The 19,350-nt window shown below is 50.9% G+C and overlaps 1 protein-coding gene across 1 annotated transcript in view; it reads right to left on the bottom strand.

The window, feature by feature from the left end:
• The window catches only part of STEEP1 (STING1 ER exit protein 1), a 132,123-nt gene extending 113,035 nt beyond the window's left edge, over positions 1-19,088 (bottom strand). The window contains exon 1 of the mRNA XM_078640147.1: positions 18,831-19,088. Coding sequence (XP_078496273.1) covers positions 18,831-18,954 — 124 coding nt within the window. The 5' untranslated portion in view covers positions 18,955-19,088. The remainder of the gene's footprint in view (positions 1-18,830) is intronic.
• Between the last annotated feature and the right edge of the window lie 262 nt (positions 19,089-19,350).

Here is a 19,350-nt window from a genome sequence, read left to right as displayed (position 1 = left end):
CCCGGAAGCCAGACTGCGAGAGATCGAGGGATCCGTTCGTCTCGAGGAAGGCGGCCAGCTGCTTGTTGACGGTCTTCTCGATGACTTTAGCGGGGAGCGGGAGCAGCGAGATGGGTCGGTAGTTCTTGAGGTCGGAGGGGTCGGCTGATGGCTTCTTTAGTAGGGCGCCGAGTTCGGCGTGCTTCCAGTTCTCCGGGAAGGTGGCGGTGTTGAAGGAGGTGTTGATGATGTCCCGCAGGTGGGGTGCGATGACAGCGTCGGCCTTGTTGAAGACGTGGTGAGGGCAAGGGTCGGTCGGAGATCCGGAGTGTATGGAGTTCATCGTGCGGACGGTGTCTTCGGTGCTGATCGGGGTCCAGGCGCGGAGGGTGGTGGTGGGGGGCGGTGGTTCGGTCGTGGCGTGCGTCGGTTGAGTGCTGAAGCTGTTGTGTATGGCCGCGATCTTGTTGTGGAAGTAGGAGGCGAGGGAGTTGCAGAGGTCTTGCGAAGGGGTGATGTCGTTGTTTCCGGCGTTGGGGTTGGAGAGCTCTTTAACGATGTTGAAGAGTTCCTTGCTGTTGTGTGCGTTGTTGTCCAGTCGTTCCTTGAAAGCAGTTTTCTTGGTGGTGTGGATCAGTTGGTGGTGTTTTCGGGTGGCGAGCTTGAGGGCAGTCATGTTGTCCGGTGTTGGGTCTCTGAGCCAGGCTTTCTCAAGGGCTCCGCAGTTCTTCTTCGAGTTCTTGAGTTTGTCGGTGAACCATGGGGCTTTCTTGCTGCCGGGTCTGCTAGGCGGGGTCCTCAGAGGGGCGAGGTCGTCTGCGCAGTCGCTGATCCACTTCGTGAGGTTGGTGGCCGCTTGGCTGGGGTTCGTTGCGCTGGTGGGTGGGTTCTTGCTCAGGGAAGTTGTGAGCTGGTCGGCTGTGATCTTGTTCCAGCTTCTGCGTGCAACCTTTTGCTGTTGGTGGTGGATTGTGGTCCTTTTGAAGCTGAAGTGGACGCAGCTGTGGTCCGTCCAGTGGAGTCCGGTGGCGTGGCTGAAGGCGATGTCCTTCCTGGAGGAGAAGACGGGGTCGAGTGTGTGTCCGGCGTAGTGGGTGGGGGTGGTCACCAGTTGCTTGAGTCCGAGGTTGGCGAGGTTGTCCAGCAGGGTGGTGGTGTTGCGGTCGTTGTTGTTCTCCAGGTGGAAGTTGAGGTCCCCGAGGAGGATGAAGTCAGCGGAGAGGAGGGCGTGCGGGCTGACGACGTCGGCGATGTCCTCGCTGAATTGTGTGCGTTGTCCCGGGGGTCTGTAGATGAGGGTGGTCTTGGGGTTAATGAGAGAGAGAGCCCCCGAGGAGAGGGAGCTCTTCGGTAACTGTTGTTCTGCGCCAAGGAGTCCGGAGGTGGAGGGACTGCGCTGGTAGGAGGAGCAGAGACCTCCCCCCCTGGAGCCCCGGTGAGTGGGACTACCCTTTAAAGAACCTTGTCTTTATTTTTCTTGGGAGCACAGGGGGTCCCAGAGCTTCTGCCTTCAGCGGCCCCACCAGCCAGAGGGCCGCTCCAACGTTGGCAGGTGTGGCTAGGTACCCAGTGGGGGGGACTCACAGGGCACAGTGGTGCCCGTGCCATCTTCAGCTGCCCTGCAAGAGCGCAGGCAGCTGCAATGGTTGGGGGCATTTTGTGTGAAGAAGGGGGGTGAAATACAATCCCCCAAGTCCCATAGCGGGACTCCCCCCATTCTGGACATCGTTGTTTCTAAATTCAAGGCACTCTGCTACATGTTCAAGGTTAAGCAGGGCAGCGCTCCAGCCTATATCCAAGGGCTGATAACACCCTACAGACCCCTACGTCCACTAAGGTCATCGGACATGGGAAACTTCACTGTGCCAAGATGGAAGCTGACAAAAATGGGAGGCCGTTCCTTTTCTGTTCTGGGCCCCAAATATTGCAACTCCCTCCCACTGGCACTAAAATCAGAGACCAACCTACTCCGCTTCCGTAAGGCTCTGAAGACTTTGCTTTTTACTCAGCGAGGCCAATAGTCATTTGTGGCTTCAAGTCAGGTGATATACCCTCCTTCTTCTATAGTCTATCCCTAGAGCCGGGAAACCCATTGTGGGTAGCTGCGCGCGATATAAGCTTAAATAAATAAATTAATTAAATAAATAGAGCCTGTGGGCTCCAACAAAGCCACAATTATTTTCAGAGTCCTCGTGTGGCTCCACCAGGGGCACACTGGAGTAACAGTCCCAGAGGGGCTTCGGGGCACAGTGGTGCCTAAGTGTGAATTGTTTTGGGGACATTTAGTTTCAGAGCCAGAGGGCTCCAATGTGGCACATTTATTCAAAGGGCTATTGAGAGCCCAGGCTGCATTTCTACCTCACAGCGGCCCAACAACTAGTGGGCAGCTGCACCGTTTAGGTTCTTCATTTTTAGGGGACCTGTTTTTTGGGATTACACAACTGCCCAGCAAGTAGTGGGCAGCTGCCACGTTTAGGTCTGGTCTTCTCCCTTGTTGCTTTTGGCTGCGTGCGCAGCCAGCCCTGACTTGGGCGTTGGTGCCTTTTAAGAGGCCAGTTGGCCTGGGGACAATTTGCCTGTGTTGTGCCCCCGCCTGGGGCGCACTGTATATATGCCTAATGTGATTCTGTGCAAGGTAATTGGTGATTGGTTTTTATGCTGATAATTGCTTACTGTGTCTTCTGCGTAATGTGCAATGCCTTTATGCCGGTGATACCTCTAACTGTATTTTTATGCTTAGGAGGTTGTTTTGCCTAGTATAGTTTATGTTAGCAAGTTTATGTTTCGCTGCGTGATCTATGCCTAAGGTGATCAGTATTGCGTAGTGTGTACTTACCTTTTACCAGTGGTTACTGGAGGTGTCCTACAGTTGTGATTTTGTGCTACAATTATTCTATGTTCTAGAAGTGCTATTTCTACTAAGTGCTGATTCTGATGGTGGCCCACGTGGCCATGTCATATGTATATAATCCCCTGTAAATACTGCCCAGTGCCAGTTGGCACAGTGTATCTGTGTGATTATGATCTAATGTGTTTATGGTAATACAAAGGCTATTTTTATATATAACCTTGTGTGGAGTTCCTTTTTGTGGTGTACCTAGTGTATTGCTGTTGCGTGTGTGTGTGTTGTGCAAACGCTTTACACATTGCCTCCGGGATAAGCCTGACTGCTCGTGCCAAGCTACCAAGGGGGTGAGCAGGGGTTATCTTGGCGTGTAACTCCCTTGCCCTGACTAGAGTGGTGGTTTCTGCCATGCTTTGGCGCCAGCCTTAGCCAACCAGAAATCCCATTTCTAACAGAAGGTACAATAGTTGTCTGTCCATGTTAAGAGAGCTCCCAAATGCCCATTAAATTTCGAGGCTCATCCGTAGCTCCTTATCAGGTGCAGACATGTGTTGAAAGCGTGGACTTTCATCTACTGCAGTCTTTCTACCATACTTGTTTATAATTAAATTGTTAGTGAAGTTCCTAGGCAAATGCCACCGATTAAGATACAGACTTCAAACAATGGGGAATTTATTACAGCAGGTGCAGGGATTCCACGTATCAACAAGAGAACAGACAAACCAATTAAAGAAAGTCTATGTTAATGCGTGCATTCTACAAATGGAATGCATGGTAGCATTTGGAATGCAGCAGGTCTCGCATTTGCGCGAGTTAGAGCTATTGCCAGTGTAAATGGCAATGACCTTTACCTATGTGTTTTCCTTTACAGTGCAAGAGCCTTGGGGACCGTATAAATGTATAGCAATGCAGTATACTATCCTGGGTGCTCTGCCGCCAGGGACTGAATAGCTATACAATCACTATAGAATAGGTTATGAAGTCTGATTCAGGAATATACGCAGTTAGCTGAATGAAATTAAGTGATGGATTTTATTTAGCAAGGTCACTGATATATAAGTAGGTACAAGCGTAGTGTGAGATGTAAGGATGTAGAGTGAAGAGAAGAGTAGTGAGAAGTATAAGGAAAAAGAGTGAGGAGGAGAAGAGCAGCGTGAGATATAAGGAAGGAGTGAGGAGGAGAAGAGTAGTATAAAGTATAAGGAAGAAAAGGGAGGAGTTCAAGAGCAGTATGAGGTATAAGGAAGGAGAAAAGAGTGAGGAGGAAAATAGCAGGGTGAGATACAAGGAAGGAAAGTGAAGAGTAGTATGAGGTATAAGGAAGGAAAGTGAGGAGTTCAAGGGCAGTATGAGGTATAAGAAGGAGAGTGAGGAGAAGAGCAGCATGAAGTATAAGGATAGAGAGTGAGGAGAAGAGCCGTGTGAGGCACAAGGAGAGTGAGGAATAGAAGAGCAGGGTAAAGTATAAGGAAGGAGAGTGAGCAGAACAGTAGTGTGAGAAAAAAGGAAGGAAAGGGAGGAGAAGAGTAGTATGAGGTATCAGGAAGGAGAGTGAGGAGAAAAGTAGCCAGTCAGCCCCTGAGGCACAGCCGGGAGCAGCAGTGATTTTCGTGTTTTAACTGTGTAATTCTGAAAATTTGGACATTGTTTTTAAAATTTACTCACTTGTCTGCTGCACGATTACTGTGCACAGGCACCCATTCTAGCACAAAACCGAGCGCTGGGTAGGGCGAAATCGCCGGTTCCACCAGCTGGATCCCTCACGACAGGACGGGGACACGCCCACTCGAGGCCACGCCCCCCTTAGCCAATTTCAGTCAAATAGCGCGCTGAACCACAAGCGCTCTGATAGCCAGTCAGCTCCTGAGGCACAGCCGGGAGCAGCAGTGATTTTCGTGTTTTAACTGTGTAATTCTGAAAATTTGGACATTGTTTTTAAAATTTACTCACTTGTCTGCTGCACGATTTCTGTGCACAGGCACCGATTCTAGCACAAAAACGAGCGCTGGGTAGGGCGAAATCGCCGGTTCCACCAGCTGGATCCCTCATGACAGGACGGGGACACGCCCACTCGAGGCCACACCCCCCCTCACTGCCCCCTTGCTACAAACATGTGCATGGGCCGAAGCGCAGAGGACGAGCGCAGCGGGCGCGACGAATGCGCGCCGAAGGCGCGCATAAGGCAAGCTCGTCTGCGCTCGTCCGCGCCGAGTCCGGGCCCTGCATCCCAGCCGTCATCACGCAGATGCTACACGCCGGCAACCCTTTACAAGCTAAGGCCCCCCACCAACACTTGCTCTCGGCACTCCCTTCAAGCCATGGACTTATCGTCAACCTGCCCTACTTGTTTTGCACCTCTCAAATCTAACCTGTGCACAACGACCACACATGACTTCTATATGCTCTTGCTAAATTGCCGCTCACTGCCCAAGCATAGCGCCGAAATGGCCTTATTGATAGAGGAATATACCCCGGATATATTGTTCCTTACGGAAACCTGGCTTACCAGTGATTCTAACCCGGCGATAGTAGAGACCCTCCCTACTGGCTACCAAATCACACGGCAAGACCGGCCAAAAGGGAGAGGAGGAGGCCTTGCTATCATCCATAGGGAACAATATCACTGTCGACTCTCTTCTGAGATTATCTCGGACTGCGAGAGCATGGGTTTCAACATCAACCTCTCTCCCAACATCTGCTTTTCAGGTACCCTCATCTACCGCCCGCCCGGCCCCCCAAAGCAGTTTCTTGAAACACTGCCATCCAATGCGGCAAACAGAGTCAGTACCTCTTCCAACTTCACCGTGTTAGGTGACTTGAACCTCCATTTTGACTCCCCCTTGGACCACACAGCTGCCATCCTATTAGAGGATCTAGCAGCTCTACAACTCACCCAACTTGTCCCCTCCCCTACTCACGTAAAAGGCCACTTATTGGATCCAATTTTCTCGAACTGTCCTGATATCACAGTGGACCCAGGCATTTCCTTACCCTGGACCGACCACTTTTTAATCCCCTTCAAATGGACTACGCCTAAAATTTCTCCATCCGCCCCCACCACCAAACTCAGGCGAGCTTGGCCGCGCCTTGAGGTTGACAAGTGGTGCATTAAACTTGCTAGCTCACAACCAGAGATACAGGAAGATCCTGCTCTAGCAAACCAGGCCTATACCAACTGGATCACTCACACCCTTGACTCTACTCTCCCAATGAGCAAGACTGTATTGAAGCGACCCCACAAAACTGCCCCTTGGTATACCCAATCTCTTAGGGAGAAAAAACGTCTGTGTAGAAGGGCGGAAAGACGCTGGCGTTTAGACAATTCGGCAGATAACAAAAACCGGTACCGTGAAACCATCAACGAGTATAAAACCCAAATAAAAGCAGCTCAGTCGACGTATTTCGCCGACAAAATCCTGAAGGCGAAATCTAAACCCAAAAAGATCTTCCAGATCATTAAAAAGTTAACGAACCCGTCCCCTGCGATGCATGTCCAGAAATCTGTCACCCAATGTAATGACATTGCCGAGTTCTTTTATCAGAAAATTAACAAAATCAATTCAACTTTTTCTTCCCCAAACAGTGGCTCATCTAATCAACCTAATAATTTCCCTAGCCCGCTACACCACCCCATTCCATACAGCTTAACCCATTTTCCCCCATTAAACCCCTCCACTTTAGAATCACTAGCCCTCAGTGTCAAATCAGGTTCTCCGGCCGATCCTGCCCCTCCTGACATCCTCATGGCAGCATCCCATACCACCCTGCCCGTCATCAGAGAGGTACTAAACTCTTCCATCTCCTCTGGCACTGTTCCAACCGTCTGGAAGCAAGCCATGGTTAGGTCATTAATCAAGAAACCCAATCTAGACCCGTCTGACCTGGCTAACTATCGCCCTATTTCTCTGCTCCCCTGGTTGAGCAAGGTTTTGGAGAAATATGTGAACCAACAGTTAGTGAACTTTCTAGAAGATCATCACATACTGGATCCTACTCAGAAGGGTTTCAGACCTAAGCACGGGACAGAGACCGCCCTCCTCATGGTCATAGAGGAAACGAGGAAAATCTTGGATCAGGGAGGATCAGTGGCAGTGATCCTCCTTGACCTAAGCGCGGCATTTGACACGGTCAGTCATGTCACCTTACTGAGCCGTCTGTCCTGTGTGGGGATTAAGGATAAAGCCTGGGCATGGTTTGAATCCTTTCTGGGGAACAGATCTTTCAGGGTTTTTGATGGCGACTCCGTTTCCTTCAGCAGACCTCTAAATTGTGGAGTTCCTCAGGGCTCCTCTCTGAGCCCTGCTTTATTCAACCTATATATGAGACCGCTGGCTAGTGTCGTCTGCCCATTTGGAGTTAAGATCATCTCATATGCGGACGACACGCAGCTGGTGGTCTCACTGGCGCAAGAGGCACCCCGAACTGCGCCAGGTGGGCTCAGAGAATGCCTGGAGGAAGTGAGGAACTGGATGTCGTCATCATCCCTGAAACTGAACGGAGACAAAACTGAGCTGATGCTCTTAGGACCCTCAGAGCCGACATTTTCCCCCTCCCTATGGCCACCATGCCTAGGACCCCCCCACCCCCAAAAGTACCATCAAAAGCCTCGGAGTGTGGCTGGACAGTTCTCTATCTTTCAATGTCCAAGCCACAAAACTTTCAGCCACCTGTTTTGGCATTATGAGAGTGCTAAATAAAATGTTTCCTCTTCTTCCTATGGAAGCCAAACGGGCAGCCATTCAGGGTCTCATTCACTCACGCCTTGATTCTAACAACATACTGTATCTGGGCGCACCAGGATATACCCTTCGCAGGCTACAGACTGTACAGAACTGTGCAGCTCGCCTTCTACTCAAAATCCCTCGCAGACACTCAGTGAGGACCGGACTAACTAGCCTTCACTGGCTACCGGTTCGGCAGAGAGTTCTGTTCAAAGCGCTATGCATAGCCCACCAAGCCTTCTGGGACACGGGACCCATCATCGCCCGTGATCTGGTCACCCACTACATCCCAAACCGAAGTCTTCGTTCCAGCCAGACTCTCTTAGCAGTGGTTCCAAGAATAAAAAGAGCTAGAACTGGTGGAAGGACGTTCACTTACAACGCTTCCAAGGCTTGGAACACTCTGCCACTCCATCTCAGAGCCACTCAGAACCTCACTATGTTCCGCAAGCAACTAAAGACCTATTTATTCACATCTGCTTGCTAACTGCTGTTCCTCCCTCCTTGTTCTCTGTAGGTCACGGCTATCCCAGCGCTTGGACGCCCTCGGGCAACAATTGCGCTTTACAAATCCCCAAGTTTACAAGTAGTGTGAGGTATAAAGATGTAGAGTGAAGAGAAGAGTAGAGTGAGGTATAAGGAAAGAGAGTGAGGAGAAGAGTACCGTCAGATATGGAAGGAGGGCGAGGAGTAGTATAAGGAATGAGAGTGAGGAGTTGAAGAGTGGTATAAGGAATGAGAGAGAGGAGTTGAAGAGCAGTATGAGGTTTAACGGAGGAAAAGTAAGAAGAGTAAAGTCAAGTTTCGTTTTGACTAAATAATGTTGAGCTCGTAATATTAGGATTTGGGAGAATATAATAAATGTAGTGTTTAATAGTGTAGTGGTTGTCAACATGTCTCGATCAATGGCCAAGGTTCCCAGGTTATGGAAGCAGGCCAGGGTAATGCCACTATTAAAGAAGCCCACCCTCGATCCAGCTAAACCGGAGAACTTTCGCCCAATTTCCTTACTTCCCTGGGCCTCTAAGATCTCCAAAACCTATGTCAACTCCATCTTGTCAGGCTACTTGGAGGATAACAACATACTGGACTCCTCCCAGTGCGGGTTTCGCCCGGGTCTGAGCACAGAGTCTACCCTCCTAGCTGCGACTGAACACCTAAGAGCAGCACTGGATGAGGGACGCACTTTGGCACTAATCCTATTAGATCTTAGTGATACGATCTCTCACCAGATTTTGATACAGAGGTTGAAGGAGGCTGGCCCGGGATTGGTTTATCTCCTTTCTTTCAGAGAGGTCCTTTCAGGTGGTGGCCCCCCCTTTCATCTCTAGATTCCATACTATCAAACAGGGAGTGCCGCAGGGCTCTGTGTTAAGTCCTACGCTCTTCAACCTATATGTTCAGCCCCTAGCTGACGTAATCAAGAGGAGAGGGTTGACTATAGTGTAATATGACACACAATTAGTTGTCACCCTCTCCGATGACTGTTTGAACGACGCTGCAAAATTCCGGAGCAGTCTTGTGGACGTTGCAGGGTGGATGACGGCCAACTGTCAGCTCAACGCCGGCAAGTCTGAGGTTTTGCTGGTCGGGAAAGATTGGGAGCTGTGGAGCAACCAGTGGTGGCACACCACCTTGGGCCCCGCACCCACACCCATACAGGTGGTGAAGAACCTTGGGGTCTGGGTGGACTCGGCCTTGAGTTTCCAAACCCAGACTAAGAAGGTGGTGGCGACATGGTTTGGCATCCTGCGCGGGCTTAAACCCATCCTTGTTTTTTTTTACCCTTCCATCCGACAGTTGATTGTCCAGGTATCCGTGCTGTCGCAACTGGACAATGTCAGCTTGCTATACTTGAGGGCCAACAAGACGGAGATTGTGAGATAACTGAGAGTCCAAAATGTGACCGCCAAAACTCTTTTAGGCCGGCCTCGTCGTTGCTCCACCTCCACCGCTATCCGTCATCTTCACTGGCTGCCAGTGGTTAAACGGGTGGAGTTTAAGTCTCTCTGTTTTGCGTTCAGGATCCTGAACTCCCCTGCTCCTGGCATTCTGGCTGGCCTGCTCTCCACCTACGCCCCCTCTCATCACCTTCCCTCAGCAGGTCAACACCTTGCAGCTGATCCCCGGGTTAGGAGGGCTCGCGCCGGTGTACGCTCTTTTCGCATTCTGGCAGCTAAGCTATGGAACACTCTTCCTGTTCACATCCGCAGCTTAGATAACTACCTGTCATTCCGGAAAGCACTGAAAACTCATCTTTTTCCATCTCCCTAGGTTCGGTAGTCCATGCCCTCAGTCTGTGTCTGTGGCCTCTCTTTTGCCCGCTTCAATGGACCCTTTGCTGTCAGCGGCCTTTATTGCTTTTAGCGCCGGGACGCCCCTTTGCTGTGGCAGCTGTTGCGCTCTATAAATCAGCTAAACCTAACCTAACCTAAATTGTTTAATTTCCCTGGGTTTACTTTTTCTCACTTCCGATCCTATTTTTTCTGAAATACTACTAATAGTTGCTTGTTGGGCAGTGCTTAATTTGAGCTGGTGGTTTTAGGTGACCGGAACTTAATTAATTGTAGGGACAGGCACTTGGGACAGCTGCTAATTTAAATATAATGATCAGAAAAACAGTTATTAATACACATTTAATACAAGTAATACCTGCCACCCAAACCATTCTTAACGCTTGAGAGCCTTGAACAGTGTGAATTCTCACACTTGTAGCAGTGTGATGGTTAGTAGTTGTGTACATTGTGTTATTGGCAATGCTGAGAGTGGCAATGTGTGGTGCAAACTGTGGTGGCCTTGTTATAAGGGCCCGACACTTAATTGTTTACAATTAAACACTGTATGTTGGGCACCTTGAGAGGGAAAGTGAATGTGCTTGTAGCACGTGGAGCTTTATTAAGTACTGAGAGATTAGTTAAGAAGAGATGGAAAATTATTTTGAAGAAAGTTATAAAGTGTCCTGCAGACGCTGAGGGTCGATTAGGTAAAGGAGAGGGCATAGCAGTAGATGCGGGAAGCGGTGGCTTATATATAATTGTTAAGTATGTTAAAAGCGCTAACAACTGCACAAACATGAATAATAATTAGAAATGTTTTCTTAGAACCACGCTGGCCTGTTGTCATGATTACTAAGATCTCAGCAGGGATTCTGGTACACTGTAAACATAGAATGCCAATGCCTGTAATTACAACTCAATACATTTGTGTGTTACTAAGGGGCACAAAATCCGCAAAGAAATCCAATACAGCGCCTTAGTAATTGTTGAGAAATTAAGTGGATTTTTCAGCTCACAAAATTAAAGAAGGAAGCTTAGATCCCATATTAATAAAAAGTACAAGTTCTGCTGGATATGAGGTGGGGGCAGCGTCACCATGCAGCCTGTATCTCCGAGCAGCACAGTGGGCAGACACACCTAAAGGAGGACACAGGAACGGTGTTTGATGTATATAAAAGTATGTGTTGTAAACAATCTTCTTCCCACCAAACCAGGGACTTGGAAACATAGCCGCTGCAAGCCAGGTCAGGTCGCCTTTGGATTCTTTTGGGTGTCATTCTCATGTGTGGCAGTAAGGCTATCTTATGCTTGGCAATGGGGTGATGTTGGCCCAAGGAGACGTTGAGCCAGGTCTCCATAAGGAAGGCTATTTCTGAGCCAAGGGAGGCGATGGTGTCCCATAATTCCATGTCGTGTTTGCAGAGGGAAAAGACCTTGAGTAGGAGACAGCGATACAGGCATGGGGCGGTCTTGGATGACAATGTAACGGTATTCGATGGTGGCGAGGTACTGATTTGCAGGAGAACGATCAGTTGTGGCAGGTGAAAGGTATTTTAGAGGAGCCTGGTGAGGCGGAGCAACATGATCTATTTGAGGGGAGGATGTTGAGCACCAAGAGCACCTCTCTGTACTAGTGGTGGGCGGTAGTAGATCCAGGCTTTCTGACGCTGGGAGCAGGCTGGGCGCAGATGGGCTTGCCTTTGGCATGTCGGCAGCATGGTCATGCAGCAGCCTCCATAAATAGCGATGGGACGAGCCAATAGGGAGAGGGGCGGGCTGAGGCACAGGAGGGGTGGGAGACTGGCCAAGAACTACAATGACAGGAGTAAGAAGTACAGGTACACAGCAAAACTGCAATAGCAACAACACTAACCAGTACAGCACAATAACACGATATCCAAGTAGCAGCAGCAATGAAGTGAAAATGAGCAGGAAAGCCTAGGAAGAACCTCAGGATAGAACATGTAGGTCCAGAAAGGAAGGTGAGTTGGCACACTGCTGAGCAAAGTCCGGCAGTGGGAAACGGCGATACTGACAAGAGTCTGCTGCTGCTCATTGGGACTGTGCAGCGGCCTTCAAAAAAAAGCCCTGGGAGGACAGCCGGCTGAGGAGCATGGGCGGGAGAAACGGGTGGGTGGGAGACTGGATAAGAACTACGGTGACAGGAATAACATGTAACGAGTACACAGCAAAACTGCAATAGCAATGACTTTAACCAATACAACACAATAACTCGATACCCAAGTAGCAGCAGCAGTGAAGAGAAAAAAAGCAGGAGTGCCTAGGGAGAACATCCAGATCGAACCTGTAGGTTCAGAATGGAAGATGAGTGATCTGGCCACGGAGCATGCTCAGGCAGGAGGAAACAGTGATACTGACAAGAGTTAGATGCCTCAATGTGTGTCCTCCACTGCCAGTAATAACAAAGTAAAATGTTTTTGTATGAGTTCAGCAATAACTCACATCACCTAGGAGGAATTTTGACCCTCTGCTCTTAATAAAACTGCTTAGGCTCAGTGATCTTTGAATGTGTTTTTATGGACCGCTCCTGCCACAGCATCTCAACTGGGCTGACATCTAGACTTTAGACTTTGTTATTCCAAAATGACGATTCCTTTGTTTTCAGCCATGCACTTATAGATTTACAGGTTTATATGGGATCCTTGTTCTGTGGCATGATCCACTTTTGACTGAGCTTTGGCAGTTGAAGGATGGACTCACATTTTCCTTTAGAATGTAGTGGTATAGTGTGGAATTCATGGTGGACTTAATGACTGTGCGGCATTCGATTCCTGCAACTGCAAAGGTGACCCAAATCATCACCCCTTCACTATCATGCTTGATGGCGGATATGGGATTCTTGTGGTACTGTGCAATGTTTGTTTTTCACCAATCATGTCATTGTGCAATGCTATCTGTCCACATAGTTTGAAATGCCTTGGACTTCCTGTGGGCGCTATTATAAAAAGAAAAAAACTTTAGCTCTGAGTCAATTCTTTTTTTCATAGTACGGACTTTCTCATAGCTACGCTTCCACAAAAGCTGTACTTGGTTAGTTTTTTTTTTATTCTAATGCTAGAATAATAAAACTTAAATGACTATCGAATTGACATGGGCCTGTAGATCGGTGTATACAGCTCTGGGGCGCTTTGCGATCCCTATGAGCATCCAAGGATCTGCTATTGGGGTGAATTTGCTGGAACGCCCATCCTGGGTAGATTGGCAAGTGTGAGCTTCCTCCGTTTGTAAACGGTCGTTCTTTCTGTGGAATGATGAACCTTATATTATGTGAACATTGCTTTAGAACCCTTTCCAGATTGATAAACAGTAGCAATTGAACGGAGTATGCAACACAGAATAGTAATAACCTTAACTGACATGGAAACTGTAAGAGCGAAGGCTTATGAATGTTGGCTATTTTTTCTAAAATGAAATTTTTTAATATGTGTGTATTATTTATTAGATAGGTTTACATTTATCTACTGCTAGTTCGTGGTGAGTAGTAGATGAATGTTAGAAGTGTATTAAAATATAAGGCCGTAGCAACTTAAGATGGTGTACCCCTCATCATGCTAGGAGTAACTATACTACTCATGATATGTCATCATTTTACACGGATGGCTACCATAATACTAAGGTGGCACAATATGTCAAGGCCACCTTTAAGACAGGGTTGACCACCATAATGCCAAGGAGAGCACGATACGTCAAGTATGCCTACAAAAATGCCATGGGCGCTATTATAGTATTGACCACAATATGCCAAAGACAATATTTCAAGGCATATTGAAATGGCCATGATTATTCCAATGAGTACTTTGATGATCACTATATGCCAACAATATCATTATTTCAGTGGTGTTTACGAGAACGCAGAGTGCTCAAGATAACCACATTACATAAATATACCAGGGATGCACCCCCATCTAATCCCCACCGGCATCCGTACATTCGCCACACACAGAGGCTGGCAAGGACATGCACACATGCTTACTCTTAGAGCACACAAACTATACCTTTGACAAGCAAACTAGCAGCTACTGGCTGCGGATTGAGGCGAACGCACAGCAAGAATCGCCGTATGCTATGATAATCACGTGCTGCGAAGAGCCTTTAGGGGTGTGCTGATGCCATGCCGATTACAATGATACATGGAGTGGTTTTAGGCTTCCCTCAGCTCAAGTTAGAGAGTTGCAGTCCGCTACTGTAACAAGAGCACCTCCCTGACTAGTGGTGTGAATGGACACAAACTCCAACTATCGCAATAGAGCTCTATAGGAACTCAGGCAAGATAACATGACTACTATGTTCTAACTAGCAAATACACAGTCACTACTGTAGTGTCCTAGCCTGAACACGGTCTAGTGTTCAAGTGTCTGTATTACACTTTACACCCACCCACCACAGACGTCATGGTGTCACATGACGCTGGCAATAAAAGGGGCCGAGCGCACGTGCTCGGGGCCATTCCTACTACCCTCATCTGGTGTATGTGTCAGGTCATTTGCTGCTCCTAACATGAGGGCCTAGGGCCCTCCACCACCAACTTTACAATGGCGACGAGGCAGGTAGTGCAGCCCATGCGTGCCACTACCCACTGCTAAATCAACAAGGAAAAGGGGAAGAGAGCTGCCCGCCTAGAGGGCATCCCCTGCAGCTGGGCGCAGCGCGCCGAGAAGCCGGTGGGCACGTCGGCGCCCCACAGCAAGCCGACCGGAGCCCACCCGCGTCGACCGCCACCACCGAGTGCCACCAAGCAACAGCGGACCGCCCAGAGCCCACCTGCGACGGCCGCGAGGCTTAAGACCCCCACCGGAGAGGTGCACGGGCCGAGCGGAGCCTACCCGCCACGACCGCAACCAAGCATCTGGCCCGCCGGCCGAAGGTGAGCCCCACGGGCGAAGTGCCCGCCCTGAACTGTGCCATAAATAAGCAGGACCAGCGGAGCCCACCCGCGGCCTGCCCGAGTCGTTCCCCGCCCCCGCCGCGTGTGTGCTTGGAAGCGGCGGGGCACAGAGACTAATGGCGGCGTGAAATACAGTGCGGCCGGACCCGCAATCACCATAGACTACGAGGGGGAGGGAGCGGAGTAGCTAACCGCCTCCCGACCCCCCTCGCAACGTGTTCCAGGCCAGCGGAGCCCACCCGCGGCCCGCCGGTAGCCCCCAGCAAAGGAAAGACTCTGCAGCGCCAGCGGAGCCCACCCGCGGCCCGCCGGTAGCCCCCAGCAAAGGAAAGACTCTGCAGCGCCAGCGGAGCCCACCCGCGGCCTGCCGACGGCACCCCCGAGTGAAGAAGAACTGCAGAGCCAGCGGAGCCCACCCGCGGCCTGCCGACGGCACCCCGAAAGGAAAAGAACTGCAGAGCCGACGGAGCCTACCCGCGGTCTGCGATGTCAGTGGCAGGTCTCCGCCGCGCAGCGTGTGCGAGTAGAAGCTGCTGCGGCGGGAGACCGGTGAGCAGAGTCTGCAGGGCCGGAGGAGTACCAGCGTCTGTATAGGCAGAGCCGGCGGAGCCTACCCGCGGCCTGCCTCAAGTGCACACACCCAGCGAGGAGTGAAGGGGGTGACGCGGTTCCCCTGCCTGCGAGGGAAACGTCTCCACTGCCCCCCCCCCGCCCGCCAGAGCAGAGACGCATCAACACCCCCCCCCCCCCTCGCGAGGACTGCCGAGGCTGCAGCGAGCGGGGAGGGGAAAGAAGGAAGCGCCTACACGCGGCCAGCGCCGCTGCAGATCAGAGGAGCCTCCACCTCCTGGGCTCCATAGGGAAAATGAAGTGCCTGTAAGCGGCCAGCGCCGCCAACCATAAGCTGTGCCACACAGGAAAACTTTGAAGACTTTTACCCTGTGCACAGCCACGGAGCAGTACAGTAACGGTGCCTCACTTACATGCACAAGCACTCCTATGTGCCCCCACCCTGTGAGCAAACACAGAGATGCAAACCCAAGAGACTCACCAGCTCCCAGCAGCAGCAGCTCCAGCCCCCTGTGCACTGTGACAATAGAGTGCACATCAGGGGAAGACAAGACAGGCTGCTAACAAATCCAGCAACACTGCCACCCAGTGGCCAAATGCAAAAGTGCACCTACCTCCACAAGAACCAAAAACAAGCATTGCACAACGCAAGAAAACTCACGCAGCAAGCAAGTTCTCCACAGCGCGAGTGACAGCGAAAGCGTCTAAACTCCCGCAGCAAGGAAGCATCCAACCTCACGCAGCAAGTAACTGCGCAACAGCGCCAGTGACACCCACACACACCAGCAAGGAGTCGGCGGCTGCCACTTCCAACGCGACGTGGGAAAAGGCACCAATGCCTCTCAAAGCATCCAAGCACTGACGTCTGGAGGAAACGACTGCCAACCACTAAAAGAACGTCCAGGGAAACTACTGCCGCGATCAAAAGACGGAGAGAGCAGCGACGCCTTGTGGCCACAGGCGCTCACCGCAGCATCAACTACTCCCGCCAACGGTCCAAGGCATCACGTACCGGACGACAGCCAAAGTAGCAAGTACCCAACGTCCTGCAACAGGCGTCCCGGAACCCTGAACAGTAAGTGCGCAAACAACGCGCCACGTGGCGACGCACAGCCACCGCAAGCAGAAAGAAGAATGCATGCAACGCCATCGTGCAGAACAATCTTCGCGAGCGATCGCCCATCAAGTGCCGACCCGCGACAGATCCATGGCGCCTCCCAGGAGCCGATCCCCAGAGTGATCGCCCATCAAGTGCTGACCCACAACGGGTCCCCAGGAACTGTTGTAGCGCAAAGTCCGACAGGACGACCGAAAGCAACCTGCCAGGCATCGGCAGAAGTGGACCACCGACCGGTCCAGGACGTTCAACCATGAACAAGTCTACAAACATGGACCCCCGAACGTCACCAACAACCATCAAGAAAAGAAAGCATCAAGAAAAGAAGGTTCGCGACACCAACTCTGGCTGCTGAGGAAGAAGGAGAAAGTGTCCCCGACGGGGACAAGACCAGGGGTACACATGCAGGGTGCGCGCACTGCATGGAGGACCCAGGTCAGAAGAGAAGACACAAGATCGGTCCAAGTGATGTCGCGATGCAGAAGGAAGAAAAAGAGAGATCTGAGTGGCACGTCTGCCACTGCGAAAAGGAAGGAAGAAAAGGAGAGATCTGAGTGGCACGTTTGCCACCGTGAAAAGGAAGGAAGAAAAGGAGAGATCTGAGTGGCACGTTTGCCACCGTGAAAAGGAAGGAAGAAAAGGAGAGATCTGAGTGGCACGTTTGCCACCGTGAAAAGGAAGGAAGAAAAGGAGAGATCTGAGTGGCACGTTTGCCACCGTGAAAAAGAAGGAAGCATATCCATGTGGCCCGTTGCCACAATTAAGAGTAGAAGGAGAAGTCAGTGCGAAGCAACGTCCTCACAGGGAAACAACTAAGGAAAGACAGAGAGGAGTGCAGGAAGACGAAGACCGCTCACTCCCGAAGAGAAGTAAGGTGACAAGTGCCAGGACAACGGTGAGAGGAACACGAGGCCGGAAGAACACCAGTGGCAAAGAAGACCAGCTGACAGACGATGTTTCCGCACACCCAGGATCTGCGGAGAGGAGCAAGCGAGACCGTTAGTGACATCCACCTTTGGGGTCACACGGACACTGGACACATGCCAGCCGTGGTGACCCAGGGGCAGAGGCCTCCGGGACGCAGTCCCCGCGACAAGAGACGGTCCTCCGACGCCCATCCGAAAGGTCCGGGGAGGGCGAAGACATCGCAAGCAAAGACAGAAACCAACAGCTACCTTGGGACGAGGCTGCGGAATCTGAGGTGAGACACATCGTCTCTTCCATACCCCCACTGACGGCGGCGCAGGAACAACTGATGTGGACACATCCAGCCCAGCGCGAATCCGAGAAGAGGACCTCAAGGATATCCCGTGGCAGGGGAACACCGACGAGAGGGGTCATCCTAGTGAGAGGGATGCCTTGCAACGGATCTGCCTTTTGCCAAGTAGGACACAGACTACAAATAAAGCTAAGGCCCAGGCCGGAAATCGTGCATCATTCCCCGGCGAACCACAAGAACTCTAACTGCACCCGTCGCCATGGAAGTGAGCAAAAGAAGGACTGTGAGGACAATTTGGTCGCAGAGTCATCAACAGACTGTTTCCATCGAGCACCACAAACCGGTGCCACTGTGAACTGATGTTACCCGCAACAGGTTGAACACCATCTGTGATTCCAAGCAGCGGCGGATTGAAAGACACTGCGGAAGCTGAAAACTTTACTGCATCCTGATACATGTTATTTTCCCCACAGGTTGATTTCTGAATGTGGGTCTTTGCAATTAAAAAAATGGGAGGGATGTAGTGTCCTAGCCTGAACACGGTCTAGTGTTCAAGTGTCTGTATTACACTTTACACCCACCCACCACAGACGTCATGGTGTCACATGACGCTGGCAATAAAAGGGGCCGAGCGCACGTGCTCGGGGCCATTCCTACTACCCTCATCTGGTGTATGTGTCAGGTCATTTGCTGCTCCTAACATGAGGGCCTAGGGCCCTCCACCTCTAACTTTACAACTACGTTCCAAAACCAGAGAACAGTGCATGAATTAAGCCAAGTAGAGATATACACTCTGAAGTACTCACACACGCACGTTGAGCACTAGAAAAGCTGTGGTCACTGCATGGTGGCAAGTTCTCTAGTTTAAGCGCCCCACACTTATCCACTTTTTGCTTTTTAAGCACAATCTTTCTTCCACTATTAGCTCCACATTTCTGGTTAAAAGCATAAAGCAGGTATTGTGTGAACAACTGATATTGGCTTAAGATCTTGGATTAGCTGAAAGCATTACAGAGGACGTGGGTCACATTACCGCCTAGCCGTGATCACTCTGCGTCTCTGTGTTCCGGTGGCCTCTGGGATGCCGAGCCTGCGTTTATACACTGGCCTCCCACATTTCAAAGTGTCTCCCCTACCAAGTTGCCCTGTCATCCCCACAAGTGACCCCCGAGGCAGCAGCCCGGCGTCCACACTCACCCAGCACCAGCACCATCTGCCCGCACAGACAGTAATAGACGTGCAGCGGCTTCTCGCCATCGTCGTACTCCTCCCGGTCCCGGGTGTCCGAGCACACCACTGAACGCGACACCACCTTCGGCATCTTCCTGGAGTCCCGGTAATTAGGCGCGTCTCAGTGACGTCAGAGCGCCGCTGGAGCTGCTCTAGCTACACATAAACATCCGGTACCGGCGCTGTCAAAGGGAGCGCGAGGTACACTAAACTCGAATTGTGACGTCATCACGTCAGACGCCGTGCCGGGGTGACGCGCCTGCGCAGTAGAAGAGGATTTATACACCGGTGCTTCCGAGACAAATGTCTCACACGCTGTCAGAGGTGTCAAAGAAGCGATGGACTCAGATTTTTCGAAAAATGAGCGTGTCGCAATGATCTGATCCCAGGTGTGAAGATCATTGGGTTGGCTCATTGTAAGTAAGAATGTTTTTCTCCTGCTCAATACATGGTGGATTGCACCGGACAGTATACCTCGATTTCACTA

This window comes from Lissotriton helveticus, chromosome 4_2 (genome assembly GCF_964261635.1).
Source record: "Lissotriton helveticus chromosome 4_2, aLisHel1.1, whole genome shotgun sequence".
Lineage (NCBI taxonomy): Eukaryota > Metazoa > Chordata > Amphibia > Caudata > Salamandridae > Lissotriton > Lissotriton helveticus.
Note: the sequence above shows the minus strand (reverse complement) of the source record. Positions and strands in the feature narration are given on the sequence as shown.